Here is a 22,833-nt window from a genome sequence, read left to right on the forward strand (position 1 = left end):
TGAAGATCTGCTTGAGACATAAAGGTTTTCAGACACTGTGGGAACTGTAGGTCAGTAATCCCACATTTGACTTTTTTTTTTTCAATCATTTATTCTTGATTCAACAATTATTTGTCCAAGATAATCACCTATGGTTTGATAAATCTGTACTACATCTATGTACAAAATATTTATCTGAGTCTTTTCAGTCGGGTTAGAGCTCATCATAGCGATCACAGTGAAACACAAGCGTCGTTTATCCAAAATCAATTATTAAGTGGAATAAATTGTTATTTATTCATTAATGATGTCATATAATCAGTTATTTGGGAATGAATGAATTTACAGCTTTTTTTTTATTGCTAACACCATCGGTGGAATTGAAGTCATGTGTTAAAAACTCTGAACAGTTTGTGAAACTGAAGTCCATCTGGACCGAACTGTGGATCACTTTCCATTGCTTTCACACAAAATGCATTCAGTGACAGTCACCAAAATTTATGAGCTCTTTTCTCTGTTACTTGTTCACCACTTGCAAAACACTACACTTTTACAGCACATTTTTCACTTGCTAATACACTTAAAGTGTTTTTTAATGCATAATTTAATGAAGCCCATCTTTAGTTTTCCTTATATTCTTCAGCATGTGCTCTTATGTGGAGACACGCCTCCTCCAGCAATTTTATTCTGAATTCCGACTCGAAAGTTCTTGAAGATTCTTTCTTTTTCTTGTGTGAGGAGAAGGAAATTGTTTTTCCTCTCATCACTAATTTGACTCAAACTCTAATTGTGGCTGAAGTAAATTCTGAGCTTTGCTTTTGAACACATTATAAAAATAAAGTAATTCCTGAAACATGTGTAGAAGACTGTGCGTGTTGGCAGTCTTCTACACATGTTTTGCTGTATTTAGAAATGAGACCCTGAAACAGTGTTTCATCAGTTCTGTTTTCCAGGTTTCATTGAGCGGGGCTTATCACATGTCCTCACTACGCTCTGCGGTATCTCCTAGTGCCTCAGAGCTGTAAAGTTGCAATGCAAAGCCAGTGTGAAGGAGAGATGAGGGTCACCACCACTCCCAGCACAACACTTCATACCTGGGAGTGTTACAAACATTCACCACGGACCCTGAGGACACACAAATGATAAGCTGACATTGCAGAGGGACGCTGAGTCAGCCGTCTCCCTGCCTGCACTTCGTCCTGTCCTCCCGTTAATACAGTCAGTAACTTAGAGCTATTGTAATTTTTTTAGTGCAACATCCATTACATATGAGTTACCTTTTGAAAAAATGTAATCCGTAACTCGCTCAAACCATCAAGTTACTTTTAGTTACTGTTGGATCACTTTAATATCAAGCACTAATAAAGAAAAGACATGAAAGGAGATTTTCCATTTGCTCTGTTTATGCCTTTAAAGAAACATTTAACTTGAGCAGAGACACTGAAAAACACTGGCCTCTTTAATGTATCATTATCATTGATGATAGCTCAAGAATATCTCCCAAGGTGGAACTTTTTTAAAAAGTAATTTGACATTGACGAAAATGACACTTGCTGGAAAGACTTGACAAAAACAACCAACAGCACCCACTAGTGGCCCAACATGCAAAGTAAACTGATATTGTTTTAAACATTCATGTAAACAGGGCTTCAGTGTGACTTCCTAAGTAGATTTGAAATATTCTGAAAACCAATTCAAACAATTATGCAAAATTATTGACATCAGAATTATGATGGTCAACACTGCGAGGACAATCGCACCGAACTGAGTGCAGGTCAGATACACCCATATTAACGATAAAATGGCTATTACTATGATGAAGCACAAGCTCCGCTTCCAGCATTTTTGATGCCAATGAAAGATTGACAGTAGTGATGTGAGGTGGAGCCCTGTGGGAATGGAAGCGGCACACAGAGCCATGAAGATCGCTGACAGGCCGCTGTTGGTACATGAAGTTAGAAACGCTCCTACAGCTGCTCCAACTGTCACCCCCACCCTTCCTACCAATCTACAGCACCCCCTGTCCTCTCCATAGGAATCTACTGTTGCCCCAGCTGCAGCAAGAGTTACCCCTACTGCCCCTGCCACCCCCATCAGAGCTCCGACAGAGGGACCTGGACCCACAACCGGCAGAACAGCCTCGATCACAGCGATAGCTGCCACACCTGAAGCCACGGCACCAGCACAGGCTTTAGCTGCTCCTCCCTTCTGAAAAGACACAAATAATGTCATTCCCACAGCGACCATCAGGAAATAAGAAGTTAAAACTCCAGTGAAAATGCCCTCCAGGACAGTATTTCCTTTGTTTGTTTGTGACTGTAGGGTAATAACTGGCAGCTTCGCTAAGCTGAACACTTCGGTTAGAGTCAGCATGAGTGGCAGGTGGTTGATGATCGTCTGGATATTATAACTGCCTTTGTTCATAATTCCAAATATAGCAAATGGAATTAGCGCAACCCCGAGGACTAACTTTGTTTTAAACATAACACTCGTTAGAACTACAAAAAATACTACAACTGGTGTATTCAGTGGAGTCAGGAAACACACGATGGACGCAACCGTGATATCGCTGCAAAGTGCAATAAACGAAAAGATAAACGTCAGGAAAAATGATGAAACTGCTGAAATAAAAAACCATACTGTGATACTAATGCTGAACGTAAAGTCTAGAAAGCCCCCGAACGCTCCACCTAAAAGGAATCCGGTTGCAGTGATACTGATCAGACATCCTGATCCAGCCAGAGCAAGAGCCGTCCCCATCGCTGTGTCGCCGTGTTTTCTAATGACCAGATCAAACACCGACAGGCCGACAAAGATTCCCACTGCAAATGACAAGGTGGCAGTGAAAAGGCCGAACACTTCAGAAAGTACTGATATGTACGTGTTAAACATCGGGTCGCTGCCGGTCCTCCGTGGTAATTTTTGGGAAGCCAAATAAATGTCCACATTGTAGTGGTCTAATCTGTGAATCGGCAGTCCGCTGTCAGCCAGAAGCTCCAGAGATCGAAGCAGAGTGACAGCTGTTCTCCCCAGCAGCAGACCTCCCCCGGATCCCCACAGCAGGCCCACGCAGAAGACGGCCAAAGCTGATGCCGGTCCTGGTGAGAAACCAGAGTTATCAAGAGTAGGAGTTCATATCAGCGGTGGAAGACGGTCCATCCTTTCAGCGCTACAGACCCACCAGAGGAGGAGCGCCGGGCAGGCTGCAGCCGTCTGTAAAACAATTTAAAAAAAGAAAAAAAAATCGTAAAGTAAACATGATTTCATGCATTTGATAAACAACTGTTTTCAATAGTAGTCTGTTTTCAGGGTACCTTGTGGTCCTGCTGTTTCCCTCAGTGGGATCTGAAATGATACAGTATATGACAAGACTTAGCAATTATTATAACCAGGAATCTGGAAGCTGTTCGCTCACACTGAACATAGAATCTGTCAAAAACATTCATTCGAAGAGCCATAGAGGCAGCATCACCATCCTTCTTGTGTTGTTCCTCATAAATGAAGAGTTCATTGACGACCTTGCTTTGTGATGAGCTTCTCTTTCAGTGAAACATTGCAAATGATTCACGTACACAATCACAAACTAGGTCAGAGCTTCTTCCATTCTGTGTTGTCGTGCATGAATCTCCTCAACAGAGCTGCGATATCAGAGAATCAAAAACCCTGTTGGTGTAAAAAAAAAAATAGCTGTCCAAATCTTCTTCTGAAGCTGTCACCAAGGAGACAGCGTTGTAATTACGATGAAAGAAAACTCACCTGTGACCGAGTCGTGCATGGTTTGCCAGACGAAGACAGAATCAGCCTGGTTCTTTAAATTCTGCAACAGCTGAATGAAGGCAGGCACAGTGTGGCGAAGGCTCCGAACAAACAAGAGCTTTTAAACCACTAAACACTCAAAACTGGATTGTCAACATTTTTTAATTATGACGGTTGGAGCTCTCAGGCGTGGCACGCTGCACTTTCTCTGGATTCTCTTGTTTGCAATCAACTTTATGGTGAATTGAGCTATGTTTAATAATTAATGACTATCAAATATATTCATTAATCAATGATTAAAGGAATTGGGATCTGATATACATCAGATAACTTTGGGGCACCACCTTTTTAATAAGAAGTGATAACCAAAAAGAGAGAGAGAGGGGGAGAGGAGGGGAGGACGAGAGGAATGAGAAATGTGAAATGCAGATAAAATGGTAGCTACAAGAAGACTACTATAAAATGGCGAAACGGAGTTTTATCTTGGAGTTGGCAAGGCGAAGGGCGAAAACAAGAGGGGCTTTAACATCTGCTTCTTCTCGTGTAATTCTGTTGAAAGCCAATTTGTGGATGAGTCTGTGTTCGCGATTTGTGTTGCAAAATGTCTCCAGTCCATCAGATGCTGTTTAATTACATATATGACATTGTCTTTCGTGTGACAGGTGGAGGATTACAAGGTACAGACCGGTAAAGTGAAGATTGAAATGTTAAAAACCCCATGTTGGGATGAGGTACAGCTAACATTGTTCACTGACTGACTAATGCTCAGATCATCAGTCATCTAATGAACTCAACACATCGTGAAAATCACACAGTTCTATTTCAAACAGTTTGAATAAGTACCAACTGATGGGAGAGCCCAGATCCTTTATTTGAATATATGAGTGTAAGTGGTAATGTGACATTATTACGTTCAGTCATATGAGTATATGTTTGTAAAGTGTAACTACAAGTGTCAAATAAATGTAATATAGTACAGCGTAAAGTATTTCCAATGCTGTTCATTACATATCTTACACTTCAGATTTCATTTGAGTTAATCTATCACACCATCTGTGTTGTTAATATTATGTTACGTAAACACTCCAGCATATTAGTGTGGACATACACTCAGATGCTTCCCTGTTTTATATATTTATTGATATTATTATACGATTAATTTCAGGTTGAAGTCATGTTTTTGTGGACTGACTGGCGTTGCCTGCACCCATCAGGGAAGGAGGATGGGGCAGCAGAGGAATCATGGGCATAAACGATCGATAGGCATTACCTTTTCCTGTCACAGAGCCACTGATTTGCCACTGATGCCTGAACTGTCCAGTCAGTGTCTGCCTCCATCTTCCTGTACTGTACAGAGCTGAGAGAACGAGTCGCCCACATTCTGTCCTTTGCTTTCCCCAACATGTGGCTTTTTGTAAAGAACAAGCTAGAAATTGAAGCTCAGGTAGATTCAGAAGTTGTTCAAGTTGATTCTACTGCTGAAAGGAAGTAGTCCCTAAATTAATAAAACAGACAGTAGTTGTGAAGAATCAAATAATAATCAAATGTATGTTTCATTTTAGTGCTTGGGACGAGACAGAAGCTATGTTGTTGAGTTATGTTTAGCAGGCATTTTGAAAAAAATCCTTCTTGCTGGTGCTATGGAAGTTATTATTATTATATATATATTTTAAATTATCGACTAATGATTGTAAAGAAAAAAAAAGCACATTCTTGACAACCCAAAATACATTTATTCATACGAAATGAAATGATACAAAGTCCTTCCAAAGGTATTATTTATTACAATTCACAGCTTCCACAGCAATATAGTATAACAACTCTGTACCCACACCCCCCGCCAACAAAGTATGAACTACAGAACACGTTTTTAAATCCCTTTTTCACATTATTTTTCATATTCCTGATAAAGGTTTCTTGTAGGTAAGGGTTAGTGCCGTTTCCTTTTTTGTTTACATTTCTCTTTCCATTCATTTTCATTTTCATTCCATTCACACTCAAGACACCACTTTAAGTTGTCTGTTGAGCATCTTGTTATTTCTTCAGCTTTCCCTGTTTTTCACTGAACTGACAACATGAGCAACATTGTGAACTATGACATGAACACAGTGCTTCCAAAATCATCAGGCTTCAGTAGAAAGTCCCTGTTGGTAGGAGAAGGGAAGGTCCCTCGATATGAGTGAGACCCTCACTAGAAGAGGATGGAGTCCCTAAATGGAATCCTCTTTGCCTTCTTGTAAGTTCCAACATTTCCAAATATTCCCATGGTACCTGCTAACATATAGCTTTGGATAATCCAAGGTCCGTGGTTGTGAAATTTGAAGAAAAGGAAATAATGTGTTGCGATGAATCTAATGGATTTTGTTAGTCAGCAATATTTTTTTAATTTAACATGATGAATGATTTACCTATTATTTTCACTTTACATAGGAAAAAAATTTTTTGCTTCCAAACAACACGACCTGCTGAAATACAATGCACAAACTTTGATGAAATATAACATGTATGTTGCATTTCTGATTGCAATTAGTTGTATTAAAAATGCCATTCATTTCTGAAACAAACGGTTTCTTTGGAACAATCAACTAAAACATACAAGCACGTTGTTTATCCAGGAAAAAAATCAGCAGTTGTAATTCTGAAACAGTAGAAACCTTCAGATAGTTGTCTCCCATTCCCAAAATTTGATTGCATGTTAATGTCCCATGGATTGTGATCGTTAAATTGGTGCTTTTAAAATACAGATGACAATCCATCCATGAAAGAGCTGCATTTACAGTGCCGGTATTTCAGCCGAGTAATAACCTGCAGTTCCCCCTGAGTCCAGGAGGAGTCAGTGTGACTCTGAACGTTGATTGTGATCCTCCAAACGAGCGAGAGAAGAAGAAGAAGAAGAACTCATGGCTGCTGTGTTGTTGTGTCTCATAAAGGAAACATTTCGCCTCGTGCAGCAACAATGAGTTCAGTTCAGGCTTTGAGAGAGTTCATCAAGCAGAGACTAACTGCTGCTGCTGGAGAAATCTTCACCGTGTTTCAACAAACTGTGGTTCCGTTCGAGGAGGAGATTTATCGACAGCAAAGACTTCTGGAAATCAAGTGGAAACATCAAGTCAAGTTACACAGAAAAGGTATTGAATTGTGAGAATGAACACGTGAATGTGTTTGTGGAGGATCGTTACATTTCTTTGAAGCTTGCAGGCAGAAACGAGGCTGCAGCTGCAGTTCTTGTTCACAGTGAAATAACAGGAGTGATTTTAAAGCAGAAGCCTTCAGCATTAAACTGATGATCTGTGTCAGAAACAGAGGGAACAATGTTGGTGGTGTCTGCAAACGGATGAAGTGGTTTATTTGCTTTACGCTTTGATATAACTGGTTTTGTGTACATGGGCCCCAAACCGGCAGCAATGAACTGATAGAAAAATGTAACAGTTGCGAGCGCGAAGTTCCGATGTCCGACGACTGTGAATGCAGCATGAGAGAGCGCGAGAGCAACTCGAGACTTCTTTGATGGGAGAGGCGCGAACATGCTGGGGCAGGCCAGGCGGCCACGTGTTCTTCATAATCCGTTCGGTCCGCTGCGACTCACCCGAATAACGTGTGTGTGTGTGTGTGTGTGTGTGTGTGTGTGTGTGTGTGTGTGTGTGTGTGTGTGTGTGTGTGTGTGTGTGTGTGTGTGTGTGTGTGTGTGTGTGTGTGTGTGTGTGTGTGTCCGGCCTTAACAAATCCGGCGCCTTAGGTAAGATTTTAGGTGGTGCCCCCTTGCATTGCCAGCATAGACTAACAAGAAACTTGATAGATTTGTCTTTGACAATTGTTCTATTTAAAGGAAGATAATTCCCAATCAGCAAGATAATAAATTATACATAAATATATGCTAAATTAAATGAATATGTGAAATACAATATGAATACCAAACATGACGTATAAATGGTACAGAAAATCAAACATCAAGCTTCTTTCAGCAGAAGCCACTGGACCAGGAGGAGTAGCAGAGATTCTCAGAGCAGCCCACATGTTGGGGTAAAGTTCTGCCAGCTTCTTCTCATGAAGGTGTAGCTGAGGTGAAGGCACCAGGAGGAGCGCTTGATTCTGAGGTGGAAGCACCAAATGAAGCCTTGATTCTGCTGTATCCCAGGCGGACTATGTAGCTGAGGTGGAGGCAGCAGCAGCAGATGTGGTAGATGGTCCAGGGGGGATTTGGAAACTTCCGCAGCACATCTGAAAGAAGTATGTGATTCCACTGAGTATCTAATTATAAAAACACATGATTCCAAGAATAAAATGACATGATATAATAAAAAAAGCCCATATACATGGATGATGTTCACTATGGAGTGCATTATAATATACAATGCACTTGTTTCTGATTTTTTCTGATTTGGGGGCGTGGAGCGGGCAGCTGGGGGGCGCAGATAACTCAGTAAATAATAGTAAACTACTGGAATTAATTAATTGTCTTCGCTTCAGCGTACAACAACTACTAAGAGAAATTGTGAAAGTTACACCTTTTCTTCTTTTCCATTTGTACTGCTGGCGCAGTGGCGCTGGCGGCCCCTGATGTATGGCGCCCTTAGCATCTGCCTATACTGCCTATGCCACGGGCCGGCTGTGTGTGTGTGTGTGAGTGTAAGCTCTGCTTCAGGCTGAAAAGACGATCACAGGAGGAAAAATCAGATTCCAAAGTGGCCATGTTTCTGCTAAAAACCTACTGAATCGAATCAAAACCAGCCCCATGTGTCTTCATCGCATATAAACACACAGATCCACACATTTTAGCTTATAAACACACTGAGTATTTATTCAGTTTCTGTAAAGGGTAACCTTGTACATTTACTTAGAATCTTACAGAAATGAAGAGAAAAGGGACCCTATACATTAGGGCTGAACGATATATCGCATTTGCGATAATCTCGCGATACTACAAAACGCGATTTGCACATCGCAAGGGGCGCGATACTACAGAGACAGAGAGGAATATCCCGGTCGAAAGGCACATTAAATACTGTTCTGCGCATGTTCTATCTGCAAGGAATCTTGTTCTTTTGAGTACATGAACTACTTGTGATACAGTTTAGCTGCTACTAACTAAATAAAATGTGCGGAAACGATCGTTCAGTTCTTCTTGTTTATTGAAAAAATGCTGCATCGCATCATTGAACATATTACCATGTCTTGTCGGCTCACTTTTTTTTCAAACATGCAGAGAAAGCCTGCACAGCGCCTGCAGCGCCCTTCTTCTTCTGTGGTGTCTGTGTAAAATAAGGTTGAACATGCAAACAGCACACCTAGTGGCATGAAGTGCAAATGCAGTCATGGCGTTGTCTGTGGCCGTGGTTTGAATGGGGACATCCTGATCATGTAAACAGGAATAATGGGCTATATGCACAGCTCCATTACTTCCTGAAGTTCAGACAGTACCTTTATTTCCTGTGTTTCATGATAGGATGAATTGATTAATCTAGGTGTGTCTGACCATTTACTAAGATCAGACACCTGGATTAATCACTCCATCCAATCATAAAACACAGGAAATAAAGGTGCTGTCTGAACTTCAGGAAGTAATGGAGCTGTGCATATAGCCCATTGTTTGTTTCAGCAGGTAGACGGGTTATTCCAAATGTTTCAGAAACCGGAATATTGGCCTTAATCCGAATATTGACTGCATGTTAACGTAGTCAGTTGTGTGTTTTATGTTGATGTAGCCTCCTATGACAAAAATGTGATTATTCGTATTTATATTTTAGAAAATGTGCATAAAGATGAAAGAGTCTCAGCAACAGGATGTGCAGGGAGCTGGTGGGACACTTTGTCAGCTCTGAGGCGCATCCCTGAGCAGAACCTCATTACAAAGTGCCCAACAAGATGGGGATCAAAAGAGAAAACGGTCTCTAGAGTGCTGGAACAGGCCAAAGCCATTTCGCAGGTGCTTCATTGCACCTCCTAAGTCTTAAGTTGTTTTTTTAGTGACTTTTAAGTTTTGAATCTACAGATTTTGTTCTATTTTTTAATGAGTGTTCTAATAAAGTTCAGTTTGTTACATGCCATAAATCTTTTTATTTAATTCTAAGAAATAGAACTAACCTATGGGAAAGAAATGCTTAAACTTTGAAATAATAAAAAAAATAGACTAAATAAATATCGCATTCTATATCGCAATCGCAATATTGAGGGGAAACATCGCAATTCAATATTTTCCCCATATCGTTCAGCCCTACTATACATTGTTTTCAAGGTCAGAGAGACACAAAATTAAGTACAACATGAGGTGGAAGGAGAGAGAGACAAGCACGTGGTGAAGATAAAGACGAGCTGGTGGAAGAGACAGACAAGGAAAGAAAATCAAGATTACCATGGACAGGAGGAGGTGGGAGAACATGTGGAGGAAGGAGAGCACCATCTAAAAGAGATGTCAAAGAGACAGGAAAGGGAAAGGACAGTGCCTGAGCCACCACCAGCGACCTCCAGTAGAGCCGGTCCTCATGGTGTGGAAACTGTTTCTGCATAATTCACCAGTGTAAATAGTGTAAATTCTGCTGAACATGAAGCAGTGTTTTTGCTGTTCTTGTTTTTTGGTAGCTCTTATTTTGTGTAATACTGTACAGAAACAACCTGTATGAACATAGTTACAAAATACTTTTGTAGTTTTTCTGACTAGATGCTAAATTTATTGATATGGAACCTCTATTCAGGTTTATTGTGATTTTGATGCAATCAATAAAAGCAATGTCCAGTGCCTTGTTTAAGTGCCATGACCCGTTGATTTCCATGCTTACAGTCCATTTGGAGAGTTTTTTCTTGTACAAGTGTTGCTTACATGTGGAATATACAGTATGTTCTAAGTTATGTAAGTCTTGCAAGCAGGAATACTTAAGTGTAAATGGTCTATTTCTCATCAAACTATGATAACTGCTTTAGTTTATGTGCATCTGATGTAGGTTACCACCCCTAAAAGATTCCTGCCCCCCTCTTGCCACCCTATAAACATTTTTCTAGATCCGCCTCTGTTTGTGTTGCTTTTCCTATATCTTTGCTAAATAATGATGCGTTCAAGTGTTGCTGAAGAAAAAACACGTCTGAAAGTCTGAATCACGTCAAACTGGAAACTTCACGCAAGCGTTTCAGAGCTGAGAGAGGTCAATGTTACATCCAGACTGCTTCCTCATTTATTTTTTAAACCCACAGCTGCTGTTATTTCCACAGAAATAAGCAGAGTTTATGTATCTCAGTGTATCTATTTCAAATGTATCCTGTCCTGTTTCATCCATCCATCACAGTAAAACCTTCACATCCATCACATCAGTGACTTTTTGTCTTGTTTCCCTCCAGAGAGTCCACAGCAACACATTGGTCACCAGAAGACGAGCTCCAGTCTGGAGCAGGAGGAACATGAAGCTCCACACATTAAAGAGGAGGAGGATGTTGTTGAGGTGACTGTTACTGATGGTGAAGGAGACGATTCCCACCACTCTGTGAGAGACTTGACCACCCAGAGACTAACTGCTGCTGCTGAGGAGATATTCACCCTGTTTCAACAAACTGTGGTTCAGTACGAGGAGGAGATTGACCGTCAATGCAGAATGCTGGAAATCAACTGGAATCCTCAAATCAAGTTACACAGAACAGGTATAGAGAAGTCTGACTGAACATGTGAATGTGACTCATGGAGGATCTCAGTCATTCTGGCTGTTTGGTTTGTCCACCACAGAATATTCTGTCTCACCTTTTCCACCAAAACTAACCAGGCCGAGTTGGTTCAAATCTCATGTCCCCAGAAAACAGTGTGTCCAATGCAGAATGGGACTCTTGTTCCCAAATGCTGGCTTTCAACTGTGGGAACATATTTCGTTTGTTCGTTCATTCATTCGTTCGTTTTCTTTCTTTCTTTCTTTCTTTCTTTCTTTCTTTCTTTCTTTCTTTCTTTTTACAAATTGTATTGATTTTCAACATATGCATTTAGCATATAAAATACAATCTGTCATCTGAGTTACAGAAAGTGATCAAAGACAGAAATGAACATGATAAAACAGGATATTGCCATCCATTTAACCTTAAAATGTGAATCTTCAAGCCATCAGTCACACATACACCCCCCCCACATCGTGCACAGGGCCCCCACCGTATACACCACTCCACTTATATGCACACAGCACTTATCAATTCAATTACAGTCATATCAGCTACCCACACAGTGGGCAATGGTACTGCAGGCAAACAAAATAAAACAATCGAACATATAAACAGCAACACGGCCTTGCAGTGAGCAGGTTTCAAATTGAGGACACTTGTGCATTTCTATCAGGTGAATTCGACCACTGTAATGAGAACTGACCTCTCATCACTCACTGAGTCAGTGCATCAGGCAGGTAGTTAAGCAGAGGAGCCCACATCTCATCAAAGGACCTTTCCTTGCCCCTCACAACTGCACTGAGTCTTTCATGGGGGAGGACCCGAAATATCTCCTTGTACCACAAGGTGGCAGTAGGTGGTCTATCATTGATCAAGTTAATTAAAATGCATTTTCTGACCAGTTATAACAATTTGTCTCATAATTTAAACTTCAAGAGGGTCATGGTCAGTTCCCTTGAAGGCAGGCCAAGGATGAAAAAGCTCGGGTCCTTCCCCACCTTTATCTGAAAGATGCCACTCAGTTCCTGCAAGATTGTACCCCCAAATCTTGTAATCAATTTGCATTGCCAGAAATAATGATAATATGTTCCAGACTCCCTGAGACACTTAATACATAGAGGAGAAATGTGACGGTCCAGCTTAGGGATGCACATGGTTAACCGTTAACCGATAACAGGAACTTTGACCGGTTAGTTTCGCATAGGTATCTTGGACTTCTTGAGATGACTAAAACAGCAGAGATTTTGGCCCCATCCACACGAAGACGAATCCAGGCCAAAACGCAAAAACATTTGATCAATTCACCCTGTCATCCACACGAATTCAGCATTCCGTGGATCTGAAACCGAACATTTTTGAAACCAGGTCCCAGGGTGAACAGATCCGAAAACTGTTGAATCCGCATCTCTGTATTTACTCCTATTTTGGAGCACTTCCTGTTACGCTTGCGCCATCGCGCTTCGTCGTAACAAACGCGCATGCGCAGAGAACTGTAAACAACAATACCGATGGCGCTGTGCAGTGTGGCAGACGTCCTGCTGAAGACTGCGAGCCTTTTGCTGCTTTTACAGCAAAATATTGCACTCCTTCAGTACCACCGGCTACAACAAATCAACATGGAGAACGCCATGCTTCATATATATTTTTATTATTATTGTAAATATACACGTACACGGCAAACATTATGCCAGGGGGAACACAATAAGCGAGCAGTTTATTTCAAACGGTTTAAATTTCTCACCGATACTGATAGTTTTTACAGCCTTTTTGTTTTCAGAGTCTTTTAACATTTTTATACAAGAGAGTATATTTCTGAAGTGGGTAAATGATAGCTTCTGCCTGCTGTATTTGCATTTATGATTAAAGAATTTTGATATTAGGATTAGTAAATTGACGATAAAAAATCCATCCTTTTTCCTGTTTTCTGAAGAAACAAAAAACACATTTTCTTACCTCAAAGTAAAGTCCTTGTGTACATTATTAATTACAAAGCGACAAAAATCCTTCCAAAAGATCTTGGAGTCATCACGTCCAAAAGAGATGTTGAGTTGTTTCAGGGTGATTTCCGCAGAAAGAACAGTTAAAATCAACGTCCCTTTTATATTTTGTCATGAAGCAGGATGCTTCATGTAATGTTGGATCGACCATGAAAAAGATCACAAAGGGCTACAAGGCGAAGGCGCTATGATATTGCCATGTATTTCCAGCGGTTGTCAATGAAGTGCCACCTAACGGCTTGGCATGTTATTGCAACGTTTCGGCCATTTTGAAAACAGTCATGTGGACGGTCATAAATATTGAATCAACTCCGTCTTTACGGGCAAACGTTTTTGGAACTATGAGCGTTTTTGTCTTCGTGTGGATGGGGCCTTTAATCTTGGATCCAGGAATGATGAGATGTACAGAGATGTACAGAAGATCCTTTTCCTCCACAGACTGATATCTTTTGGACGAGGGATGCACATTTACAAAAATTTTTTATGACCGTTAACCGACGCCCTTTAACCGGTTAATAACCGTTAACCGATAAGATTTAAGGCCCGTCCATGCTTCACATGTCCGCGTGGGCGCGCGTTGCGTGTTTGTCCGTGTGACTACCGATCTACGGACGTCCGTGCAGCAGCGGATTTTGTGACCGCGTTGCGCACAGGTTACACTGGAGCGCCACAGCAAACTAAACATGCAGCCTGATGGCTCCACAGAAACACACCCAGACAGTGGAAAACTCGTGGACAGACAGAGCAGACTCTGTCTGGAGGGAGGAGAAGGTCTGCTGACAGAAGTGAAATTAACTAATCACTCGGCTGCTGCCCCCGCGAATGAAAAACAGGAAAAAAAGGCTAAATAAACTTTGATATTAAGTGATAACGTACTGACAATGTGTGTGCTTAATTTTCTCTAAATAATCTGTAATAAAAGAGCAGATAAACAGTCTGTAGCGCCGGAAAAGCTTCTGGAGGACCAGTGCGCCTGCATGGAATGGAGCGCTGCTCATCGGTGGAGCGGAGGCTCCAAAGCGGCACAGACATTGGAAGCATGGACGAGCCTTTAAACGCCCTCTTGAGTGTTTACATGCTGCCGCTCCGGCATTCCGACACACCACCATTTAGACATATCACCATTCTGAAATACCGCTATTCTGACACGCAAACTTCCCACCATTCCGACCAGGAAATGTGCGTCACTCTGAGTGAGTGACCGACTCAGCGCTGTCTGGTGCTTAGCTGCAGATTTACAATGACAGCAAATTCTCATCTAAACTGTAAAAAAAAAAAGCTCCAAGATTTAGATATAATTATCAGTGCTGGAGGCTTCAATCATCTCCTGTTGCTTTTAAAATTTTGTGGAGAGTGAGCGCGCTGGTGATTTGTGTTCTGATTAATTTCCGAAATAAAGTTTTAGCTTCTGAATTCCAATTTTTAATCAGTTCTGATGAAGCTTAATGTTTATCTGGACGATGCGGCTTCATACCGAACCATTTCACTGTAAATCTGGACGACCCGCGGCGTCTGGAGATATTCAATGTTCAATGTAACGCCGGTTTTGTGCCACATGCGTAAATGCGCACAAAGATACACACCCTCCCCTGCTGTACAACATGAAGGCACCTGGAATTAATCAGTGAATTAAGGAGTCATCTGCAGTGCCGTCATTGATATCTGTAATATAATGCCAGTGTGCATGAAGACGCACGGGCTCTGTGGAGAGCTCCGCTCCAGCTGGAGCTTAAAAAAAATAAATAAATAAATAACCGATAGTATTCACCGGTCAAAGTTCCTGTTATCGGTTAACGGTTAAACGGTTAACCATGTGCATCCCTATTTTGGACTGATCCTGGTGGATGCCGGCCTTGATTTCTCGAACCAGAGATGATTCTTTGACCGTGCTGATGGTGTCACTGAGCAGTTGAGCTTGAAGTGGGGCAATAATAGAAATGGTGGGGCTCTTTTCCTCGCACATGATGTTTGTTGCAACAGGCATTGGTTTGAGTGCTTCCACCATCTCTTCAGCAGCTGAGATGTCACACTCAGTCAGTGAGCAGTCAGTCACATTCTTCCTCACCTTAAAAACAACATAATAAAACATAATGCTGAAATTTTAGCATTTGACTTGCAGTTATGATTTTATTAGTGTTAATAATAATGCAGTGAAAAAAATGATTTGAATGTGTGTAATTAAAAATTGTTATTAAAATAATACTAATGTTTACTAATTTTTAAAATGTACATTAACATGCAGATTACCTTAGATGTTGCAGAAGCCATGAAATTATAGCCTCTGGCATAAAAATAGTAGATATTATTTGTTAAAATTTACAATCGTGTATGTAATAATATAGATTAAACCAATTTTGAGATAATATCGCATAAATCTGTAAACTAATTTAGATATCAATCCACAGCAAATTTATGATACATTCTGGTTCATTTGATATTCATTCAAAACCAATTATGAAGACTACTTGTAAAATTGGATAATGATCATTGATACTAGAAAACTTTCTTACCTCAGGTGATAAAAGGGAAGCAGTGATGGCTGGTTGTTGTTCCAGGAATCTGGTGACCATTTCATAGGCACTATTCCAGAGCTCACGGATGTCTATGATGAGCTTGTGTAGAGGTAGGTCAAGGAGTGTTTGGTTCTTCTTCAGTGCTTTTGTGCCTATTGCGCTCTTGTAAAAGTAGCTTGAGATCCTTCTAATCTTGGCTAGAAGCCTGGCGACTGCTGTTACCTTCAGACCACGTTGTGATGCGAGATTTAGCACGTGAGCAAAACACCGTACATGCTGGTAGCCAGTAAGGTCCATTGCTACAGTCAGATGCATTATCTAGACCCTCCAGAAAAACGCGAGCAAAAATTCTTGATTATGCGTACTTAAATCCCAGATTATGCGAGCTAAAATGCTTGATTATGCACATGAATATGCAGGGTTTTTATGCCATTTTATGCTGTAAAATTGCGGACAGTTGTGAAGTATGCTGTGAAATATGCGAAAGGATGCCAGATATGTAGGTTACCCACACTCTCGCTCTCTCTCTCGCATGCACGCACGCACACACACACACCACTAAATCGACTAAATCACATTCATTTTATATTAGATTGTTATTTATCTTAAATTGTTACTCACCAATGCTCATCAATGGAACAAATAAACACACACACTTTATCACAAGTTTTAGCAATTGTGTGTGTGTGTGTGTGTGTGTGTGCGCGCGGAATTGCTAAAACCTGTGAGAAAGCCATCAATACGGTGTTTCAAATGAACTGGTTTCCTTGTTAACTGGTTAACTGACTTCCTTTAGCACTTCCTGCTGCTGCTGCTAGTAGCAGCAGATGTGGAAATTAGACTCATTAAAGGTCTGAATGGCTTTTTGTCTGGTTTTTAACATCTATCAGCAACAAGGGACGTGAAAGAAACCCAGTCGCCAGTTAACAGGGAAACCAGTTCTTTCAGAACACCGGCTCCTCTCCAGTTTCTGGACACTTCTCCTCCGCTAGTGAGCTGCTGCGTTCAGGTGACTGGAGCGAGCTGCGGAAAACTGAAACTCCGTCATTCACATGAAGGCGGCGGTGACAGCTGGACTCAGGAGACACTCAGGAGACACGTGAAGGAAGCATGGACTATTTGCACAAAGGAATGGCTCTCAGACAGCTGTGAACCGGCTCTCATCATTCACTTAAACGGACGCGTTTAAACGAACGACTCATTCATTGAACGTCACAGCACTTCAAGCGAGACCATTTCTCCTTTTTTTTCGCGCTAAATGTGAGATTATTGTGGGAGTTATGCGCCCTTTTGGAAAATATTTGGCCCCTGCATAATCAGCGGCAAAAGGGTGATTTATGCGTGAATTCATGCGATGGCATAATCGCGTTTTTCTGGAGGGTCTAATTATCCGTCACCATGACAGGCTTTTTTTATGTCAATCTTCCATTCCTCCACTGCTTGCTGAAATACGTCTGTCAGTACGGTGCCAGTGTGGGTTTCGTGCATTTCATGTGTTTTAAAGGTGCATAAAGGAGTTTGCACGTTTTATGCGAAACAACGGCCACTTCAGGCCTTGCGCGTAACTGCAGCTTAGTGAAACACTCGTGCCTGTGGCTTGCATTCCATGTACGTGCACGGAAGAGGGGAACTCCTTCCTCACTCTTTTACTAGCGCTCGCGTAAAATTTGTTTCTTTTGCCTGGTGGGGTCTGTGCTGGAGTTGTGGCAGTACAAGAAGCCGGTCTTTTCTTACTTTCTGGAAGATCCATCCTCAGTACTGCTCAATTGTTGCTCACTAAGCATCTGGCGGAGTAATGGCGGACAAAACGAAACTTAAGTAAATCAGGCCAGCCGGAGCGCGCATTACGTCACATCCTCTCAAATTCTCCGCCAAAAAATTCTAGTTCCTGACCGGCACTGCAACTTTCAAGTGACAATTTAGCGCTGTTAGCGGTACTTACAATGAATATGTCAGGGCACATTCTACACATCATTGAATATTTGTAACATATTTATGGTGGAAAATAAGTATTTTTAAAGTTGAAAAACTCCTTAGTGCACCATTAAGCGCACATGATTTGATTTCCCAGTCGCTTATGAAATGCGCAGTGACACTAATAAAAGACTGCGTCGCTCTCCAGGTCCAAGCAAGTAAGTCCTACTCGTTCCGCTGGCTCGAGGGCTTTAATCACTGGCCCAGTTTACACGGGTGTTTTTTCAATCTGATTGTAAACAATCGTATAAAATGCATGTGTATACATGAACGGCATACAAAGCGATCCACGATGAATCCTCGTTTACAAGGACCCTGGGTGAAGCGGATTATATAGCGTCCTGTGACATGCGCACAAAGTCTCTCGAGGAACTTTCAGGTCTTTAGGGCCCGGTCACACCGCCCGAACTTTGCCGGAGCGTGCCTGGAGCGGTAAAAAAATCCATCACCGCTCGTAACCGTTCACCACCGTTTAACAGAAGTTTGCTCCCGTTAAAGCAACGCCGTAAACGCTCGGCCACCGCTGATGTTACAACCCCTCCAAAGGCTGCAACGATCAGCCAGACCATCATACATTTTTTTAGTGTTTTTGCGCAGGAGCACACCAGCAGGTTGTTTTTCTGTAATCTAATGTATTAGAAATTTACATAAATAAACAAAATATTAAGTCAAGAGGATCAGCAAACCTTTCAATTCCTCATGTCTGCTGTATTAGTGCCACAAATCAGGTTTTAAATTTTAACTTTTTACAGTGCGCATTTGCGCAGCGTCAGCACTCACTCCGCGCACTCGTTTCCTTGATAAACACGCACACACACACCAACACACACAAAATAGTCGTATTATGAACCGTAAATAATAATCAAGAACATATTAAAATTAGTAAAATAAGTCTCCCCGGCTGCGCACCAGGACGGACACCTTCCCACACGGTCCGTCCTCACCCTGCACATTTGATTCTGGGACTGCAGGCTCCACAGGAGAAAGGTATTTATTTAGAAAATATGTTTGTTCTAAAATTAATTTTTGGAAACGAAAAATACATGGTTTGCTTTAATTTGATGGAGGATATAATATTTTACCTGAATCTGTAATTGGCACCTCTGGAGACGCTGCAGTGCTCCTGCTGTCAACTACCGTGTTCACTGTTGTGTAGAAATTTATTACATTACTGTATTCATTTTTTGACACTATTTCATGTTATTATCATTTAGTTATAAACTGACAGTAGCCTACAGTAATTGTCTATACCTGGAGGTGACGCGATGCTGTCATGCGCCACTTGCAGGTTCTGTGTTGGACTATACAGCAGCTGGAGGTCGGTCGGGCATTGTTGGGGCAGCAGGATTACAATTTTCCTTTGCCATTTGGCCTGTGGCTGTTCTGACGGTGATTCAGAACTTTCCTCTTCTCCACTCCAGTCAATGATGTCCGACACGTCTCCGCCATCCGAGTCCACCTCACTGACCTCCGGTGTCATTGCTAAAGCTTCTTCCACTGAATATCTCTTATGCCTCTTTTTATTGTTTTCCTGTTTGGGGGTGTTGGTAGATATTTTTGGCCATCTGTCTGATTGTCTGATGTCAGAGCTATAGCTCCCTGTTCAGATGCGCGCATATGAACCAAAATAAATTAATCGCACAAAAAAAGCCTCGCGAAGTGCGTCTTTTTCATCTTTTGGAGGTATAAATGCTTTGTAATATTATGTGTATCATTGTTAGGACCTTATTTGCTTCAGAAACCTTATTTGCTTCAGAAAAACATACAAGACACAAAAAAGTCAAAGAATTAGAGGAAAGGGGAATTATTTTTAACAGATTTATTTGAATTATAAAAACCCAAATGGTCTGTCAGACCGTTTTGGCTGTTCTGGTGTTAACAACTGTGACAAATTCTGTCACATATGTTACATCAACCTTTTCATTTATTATTCCATTCCACCGTTCCAGCAACCCCGTGTCCGCTCGTAGACCGCTTACCACCGCTCCACCGACGTTTCTGCAACGTTTAATCGCCGCCCGGGCAGCGCAGCGAAGCAGCGGTGGTCCGGCGTTCAAGATTGCGTTGGCCTGGCGGACCCGAGCGTCCACGAACTTGCGTCTGGCGGTGCCAAACTTGGACTGGGCGCTGGTGGAGCGGGGGTGAACGTTGCCGGAGCGGGCAATTCAACGCTCCTCACTGCTCGGAATATTTTGTGCAGCTCAAAACTTTCGGAGCGGTAGGAGGGCCCCTCCGGTGACGTCAGCGGTGGCCGAGCGTGTACAGCGTTGCTTAAACGGAGGCCAACTTCTGTAAAACGGTGGTGAACGGTTACGAGCGGTGATGAATTTTCTTCAGCGCTCCAGGAACGCTCCAGCACAGTTCTGGCGGTGTGACCGGGCCTCTCAGGGCCCGGTCACACCGCTCGAACTGTGCTGGAGCTTTCCCTGAACGTTAGGGAGGGGGGCCGAACGCTCGTCACCGCGCACAAAATGGAAAAAAACAATTGAAAACACAGGCGTTGGCTTAGCGTTGGTTTACCGGTAGCGAGCGGTAGCGGGCGTTGGTTTACCGGTGACGCGAGCGTTGGTGTAGCGGCGGTCTGCGCATGCGTGCGTTGGCTCAGCGGGGTTATAAAGTTGGGCGAGCGGCATACCGTTTGTGACCACGGAGCTGAACGGATCGTTTGGATACAAGGTCTGATCGAGTGTGGATGAAGTTCTGATAGAATTCGGATAGCAGTCGTTCGTCCAAAGTCATCATGCCACGCGGACAAAGGAAGCGGAAGGCTGGAGGAGGGAGGGCAGCAGCCTCCAAGAAGATCATCACTGAGCAGGCAGCTGAAGCAATGGAGTCAGGTAAATAGATGTGGCCCACTGGTTGTGTCAGGAAATATCTAACAACTGTGAAAAAAGACGAAAGTCATGTATATAACTCCAACCCCTTTCATTCATTATTCCAGTGTTATATTTTGCAGAGACCAGTCAGGCCACAACAGCAGCCACTGCTACCACAGCCCAGGCAGGGGCAGCTGCTGATGAAGGTAATCACAAATGAAAATGTATGAAATGTAGTAATAATAACAGTAACAATAACCATAATCTGTCTTTCATGTTGACATTGCTCATTCATCAGTCATTTGTTATAATTCCCAGACTCTGGTGACCAGCCAGAGGACGCCCTGACACAGGACCTGCCACAGGACGATGAGGGGCTAGCCCCTGGTGATGACCACCCTGAGGAGGGCCGTGCCGCTGCTGGTGGTGAAGGTAATTATAATGGGATGAATGCAAAGACAAATCAAGACAGAGTGATCTAAATAATGTTTCTTTGAGACATTCATGTTTTATTCGACTTTTCTTTTGTTTAGACTCTGAGTCTCAGCTCCCACACTTGGAGAGGGATAATGTACAGCGTCGGCCTCTGAAGAAGTGCCGCCGCAAAGCCCTCCTGCTCGATGATGACACTCAGGTGAAACTCATCGAGTGGGTCCGGGAGCACGAACTTTTGTGGAGGAAGGGGGCCACCAACTACAAGGACACGAAGAAGAAGATGGAGCTTTGGGCCAGGAAGGCCAGTGAGCTGGACATTGAGGGGGGAGCTACAGCTCTGAGGACATGGTGGAAGTCAGCGCGGGACCTCTACGCGAAGATACACACAAAGAAGTCTGGCCAGGCTGCAACGAACTTCACGGACAGAGAACTGTTCATCCGGCGGACCTGTGCCTTCCTGCACAGGGAGGTGAAGCCCAGGAAAGGTCAGTCCCGTCGATGCATACTCCTCACAGAGGAACCTGCAGCCAGCCAGACTTCTAGCAGGCAGCCTCCAGCAGCTCAGCCCTCAGCCAGCACCTCTCGCCAGTCTTCCCACGACGTCGAGGAACAGGAACAGGACCCCCTGTCGCTCTTCGAAACGCAAGCGGCAGTCACAGGGTCCCAGGGCACCACCCCTCCACAAGCTCCCTCCTACACCACCACCAGACCACGCCGTGGCGCCACCAGAGCCGAGCCTGAAGACTCCCCTGCGATGCTGGACATCAGGGATTGTATGAAGGCCACCAACGCCCTCATGGAGAGACTGGTCCAAGCCCAGGAGATCGGCCATGCACGGCAGCCCTTTATCACATACATATCCCAGTCTCTCCAACGACTACCTGAGGCCCAGTACCAGCTCGCAGTGGAGAGGATGACGGCCATCCTCCACGAGGTGCAGCGACCCATCCCCCACCCCCTTCCTCCAGCTCCACCACATCCAGTCTCAGCTTTGTCTTCAACACCCACCCTCTACCAACAGCGGCAGCAACACGACTTCCAGCCCCAGCCTCAGCATTACGGCTTCCGGCAGAAGCCTGTCGACTTCCAGCAACAGTCTCAGCCTCAGCATCAGCCTCTTCACCTCCAGCAATTGCACACACACAGACTCAGCCAGCCATCCCACATCCCCAGGAGCTCCAACGATGGACCCATCTTCACAGACATGCCGACCTTTTCCCCTAGTAACCACATGAGCGCCGTTATCGAGCAGGGGATTCTCCAGGACCTCCAGAGGCAGGAGATGAACGCTCCACCCACACCTATCACCACTGCTGATCTACGTGCAGAGATGAGGGCCACCACCGAGGAGAATCGACACTGCTTCTGATGTGTTGCAGGGACTGCTCAGAAGTTTCATTTGATTGTTGTTTCAGGTATCAGCTGGCCAGCGGTTTCTGTTTATTGTTTGCATGCACACATGTGTGTGTGTGTGTGTGTGTGTGTGTGGGGGGGGGTCTCAAACGCCTTGAGCTTTAATAAACAGCATGTTTATTGAACTATTCTTGACTACTTTATAGGCCTGTCACGATAACAAATTTTGCTGAACGATTAATTGTCCTCCCTAGCCCAAGTGGAGGAGTTCAAGTATCTTGGGGTCTTGTTCACGAGTGGGGGACGGATGGAGCGTGAGATTGACAGGCGGATCGGTGCAGCGGCTGCAGTGATGCAGTCATTGTATCGGTCCGTCGTGGTGAA

General features: G+C 43.1%; 2 protein-coding genes across 3 annotated transcripts; one reads left to right on the forward strand and one right to left on the reverse strand.

Annotated features, from left to right (window-relative positions):
• Nucleotides 1-501: 501 nt before the first annotated feature.
• Nucleotides 502-3,835, reverse strand: LOC115408261 (uncharacterized). The gene is made up of 4 exons (XM_030118911.1): nucleotides 3,736-3,835; nucleotides 3,294-3,324; nucleotides 3,161-3,192; nucleotides 502-3,077 (listed from the first exon to the last, which is right to left on the reverse strand). Exons 1-4 carry the CDS (start codon nucleotides 3,752-3,754, stop codon nucleotides 1,642-1,644), a joined length of 1,518 nt encoding a protein of 505 aa, XP_029974771.1. The 5' UTR covers nucleotides 3,755-3,835; the 3' UTR covers nucleotides 502-1,641.
• Nucleotides 3,836-11,326: 7,491 nt separating this feature from the next.
• LOC115408260 (uncharacterized) lies at nucleotides 11,327-22,593 on the forward strand. Of its 2 annotated transcripts, XM_030118909.1 has the most exons (6): nucleotides 11,327-11,358; nucleotides 15,874-15,981; nucleotides 20,544-20,682; nucleotides 20,802-20,867; nucleotides 20,980-21,093; nucleotides 21,195-22,593. In XM_030118909.1, exons 3-6 carry the CDS (start codon nucleotides 20,586-20,588, stop codon nucleotides 22,463-22,465), a joined length of 1,548 nt encoding a protein of 515 aa, XP_029974769.1. In that variant the 5' UTR covers nucleotides 11,327-11,358; nucleotides 15,874-15,981; nucleotides 20,544-20,585; the 3' UTR covers nucleotides 22,466-22,593. The 2 variants fall into 2 exon arrangements, with proteins under 2 accessions (XP_029974769.1, XP_029974768.1); XM_030118908.1 differs by lacking the exon at nucleotides 11,327-11,358 and having other exon boundaries at nucleotides 15,542-15,981.
• The last annotated feature ends 240 nt before the right edge of the window (nucleotides 22,594-22,833 follow it).

Source organism: Salarias fasciatus, chromosome 20, assembly GCF_902148845.1.
Source record: "Salarias fasciatus chromosome 20, fSalaFa1.1, whole genome shotgun sequence".
NCBI classification, from domain to species: Eukaryota; Metazoa; Chordata; class Actinopteri; order Blenniiformes; family Blenniidae; genus Salarias; species Salarias fasciatus.

Excerpts from the sequence above, each read along its gene's own strand:
- LOC115408261 (XM_030118911.1), bottom strand. Across the intron at positions 3,193-3,293 it reads GGAAACAGCAGGACCACAAG|ACGGCTGCAGCCTGCCCGGC; the intron begins GTACCCTGAAAA and ends ATTGTTTTACAG. Across the intron at positions 3,078-3,160 it reads TGCCCGGCGCTCCTCCTCTG|GACCGGCATCAGCTTTGGCC; the intron begins GTGGGTCTGTAG and ends GTTTCTCACCAG.
- LOC115408260 (XM_030118909.1), top strand. The coding sequence starts at position 20,586 with ATGCCACGCGGACAAAGGAAGCGGAAGGCTGGAGGAGGGAGGGCAGCA. Across the intron at positions 20,683-20,801 it reads AGCTGAAGCAATGGAGTCAG|AGACCAGTCAGGCCACAACA; the intron begins GTAAATAGATGT and ends TATATTTTGCAG. Across the intron at positions 21,094-21,194 it reads TGCCGCTGCTGGTGGTGAAG|ACTCTGAGTCTCAGCTCCCA; the intron begins GTAATTATAATG and ends TCTTTTGTTTAG.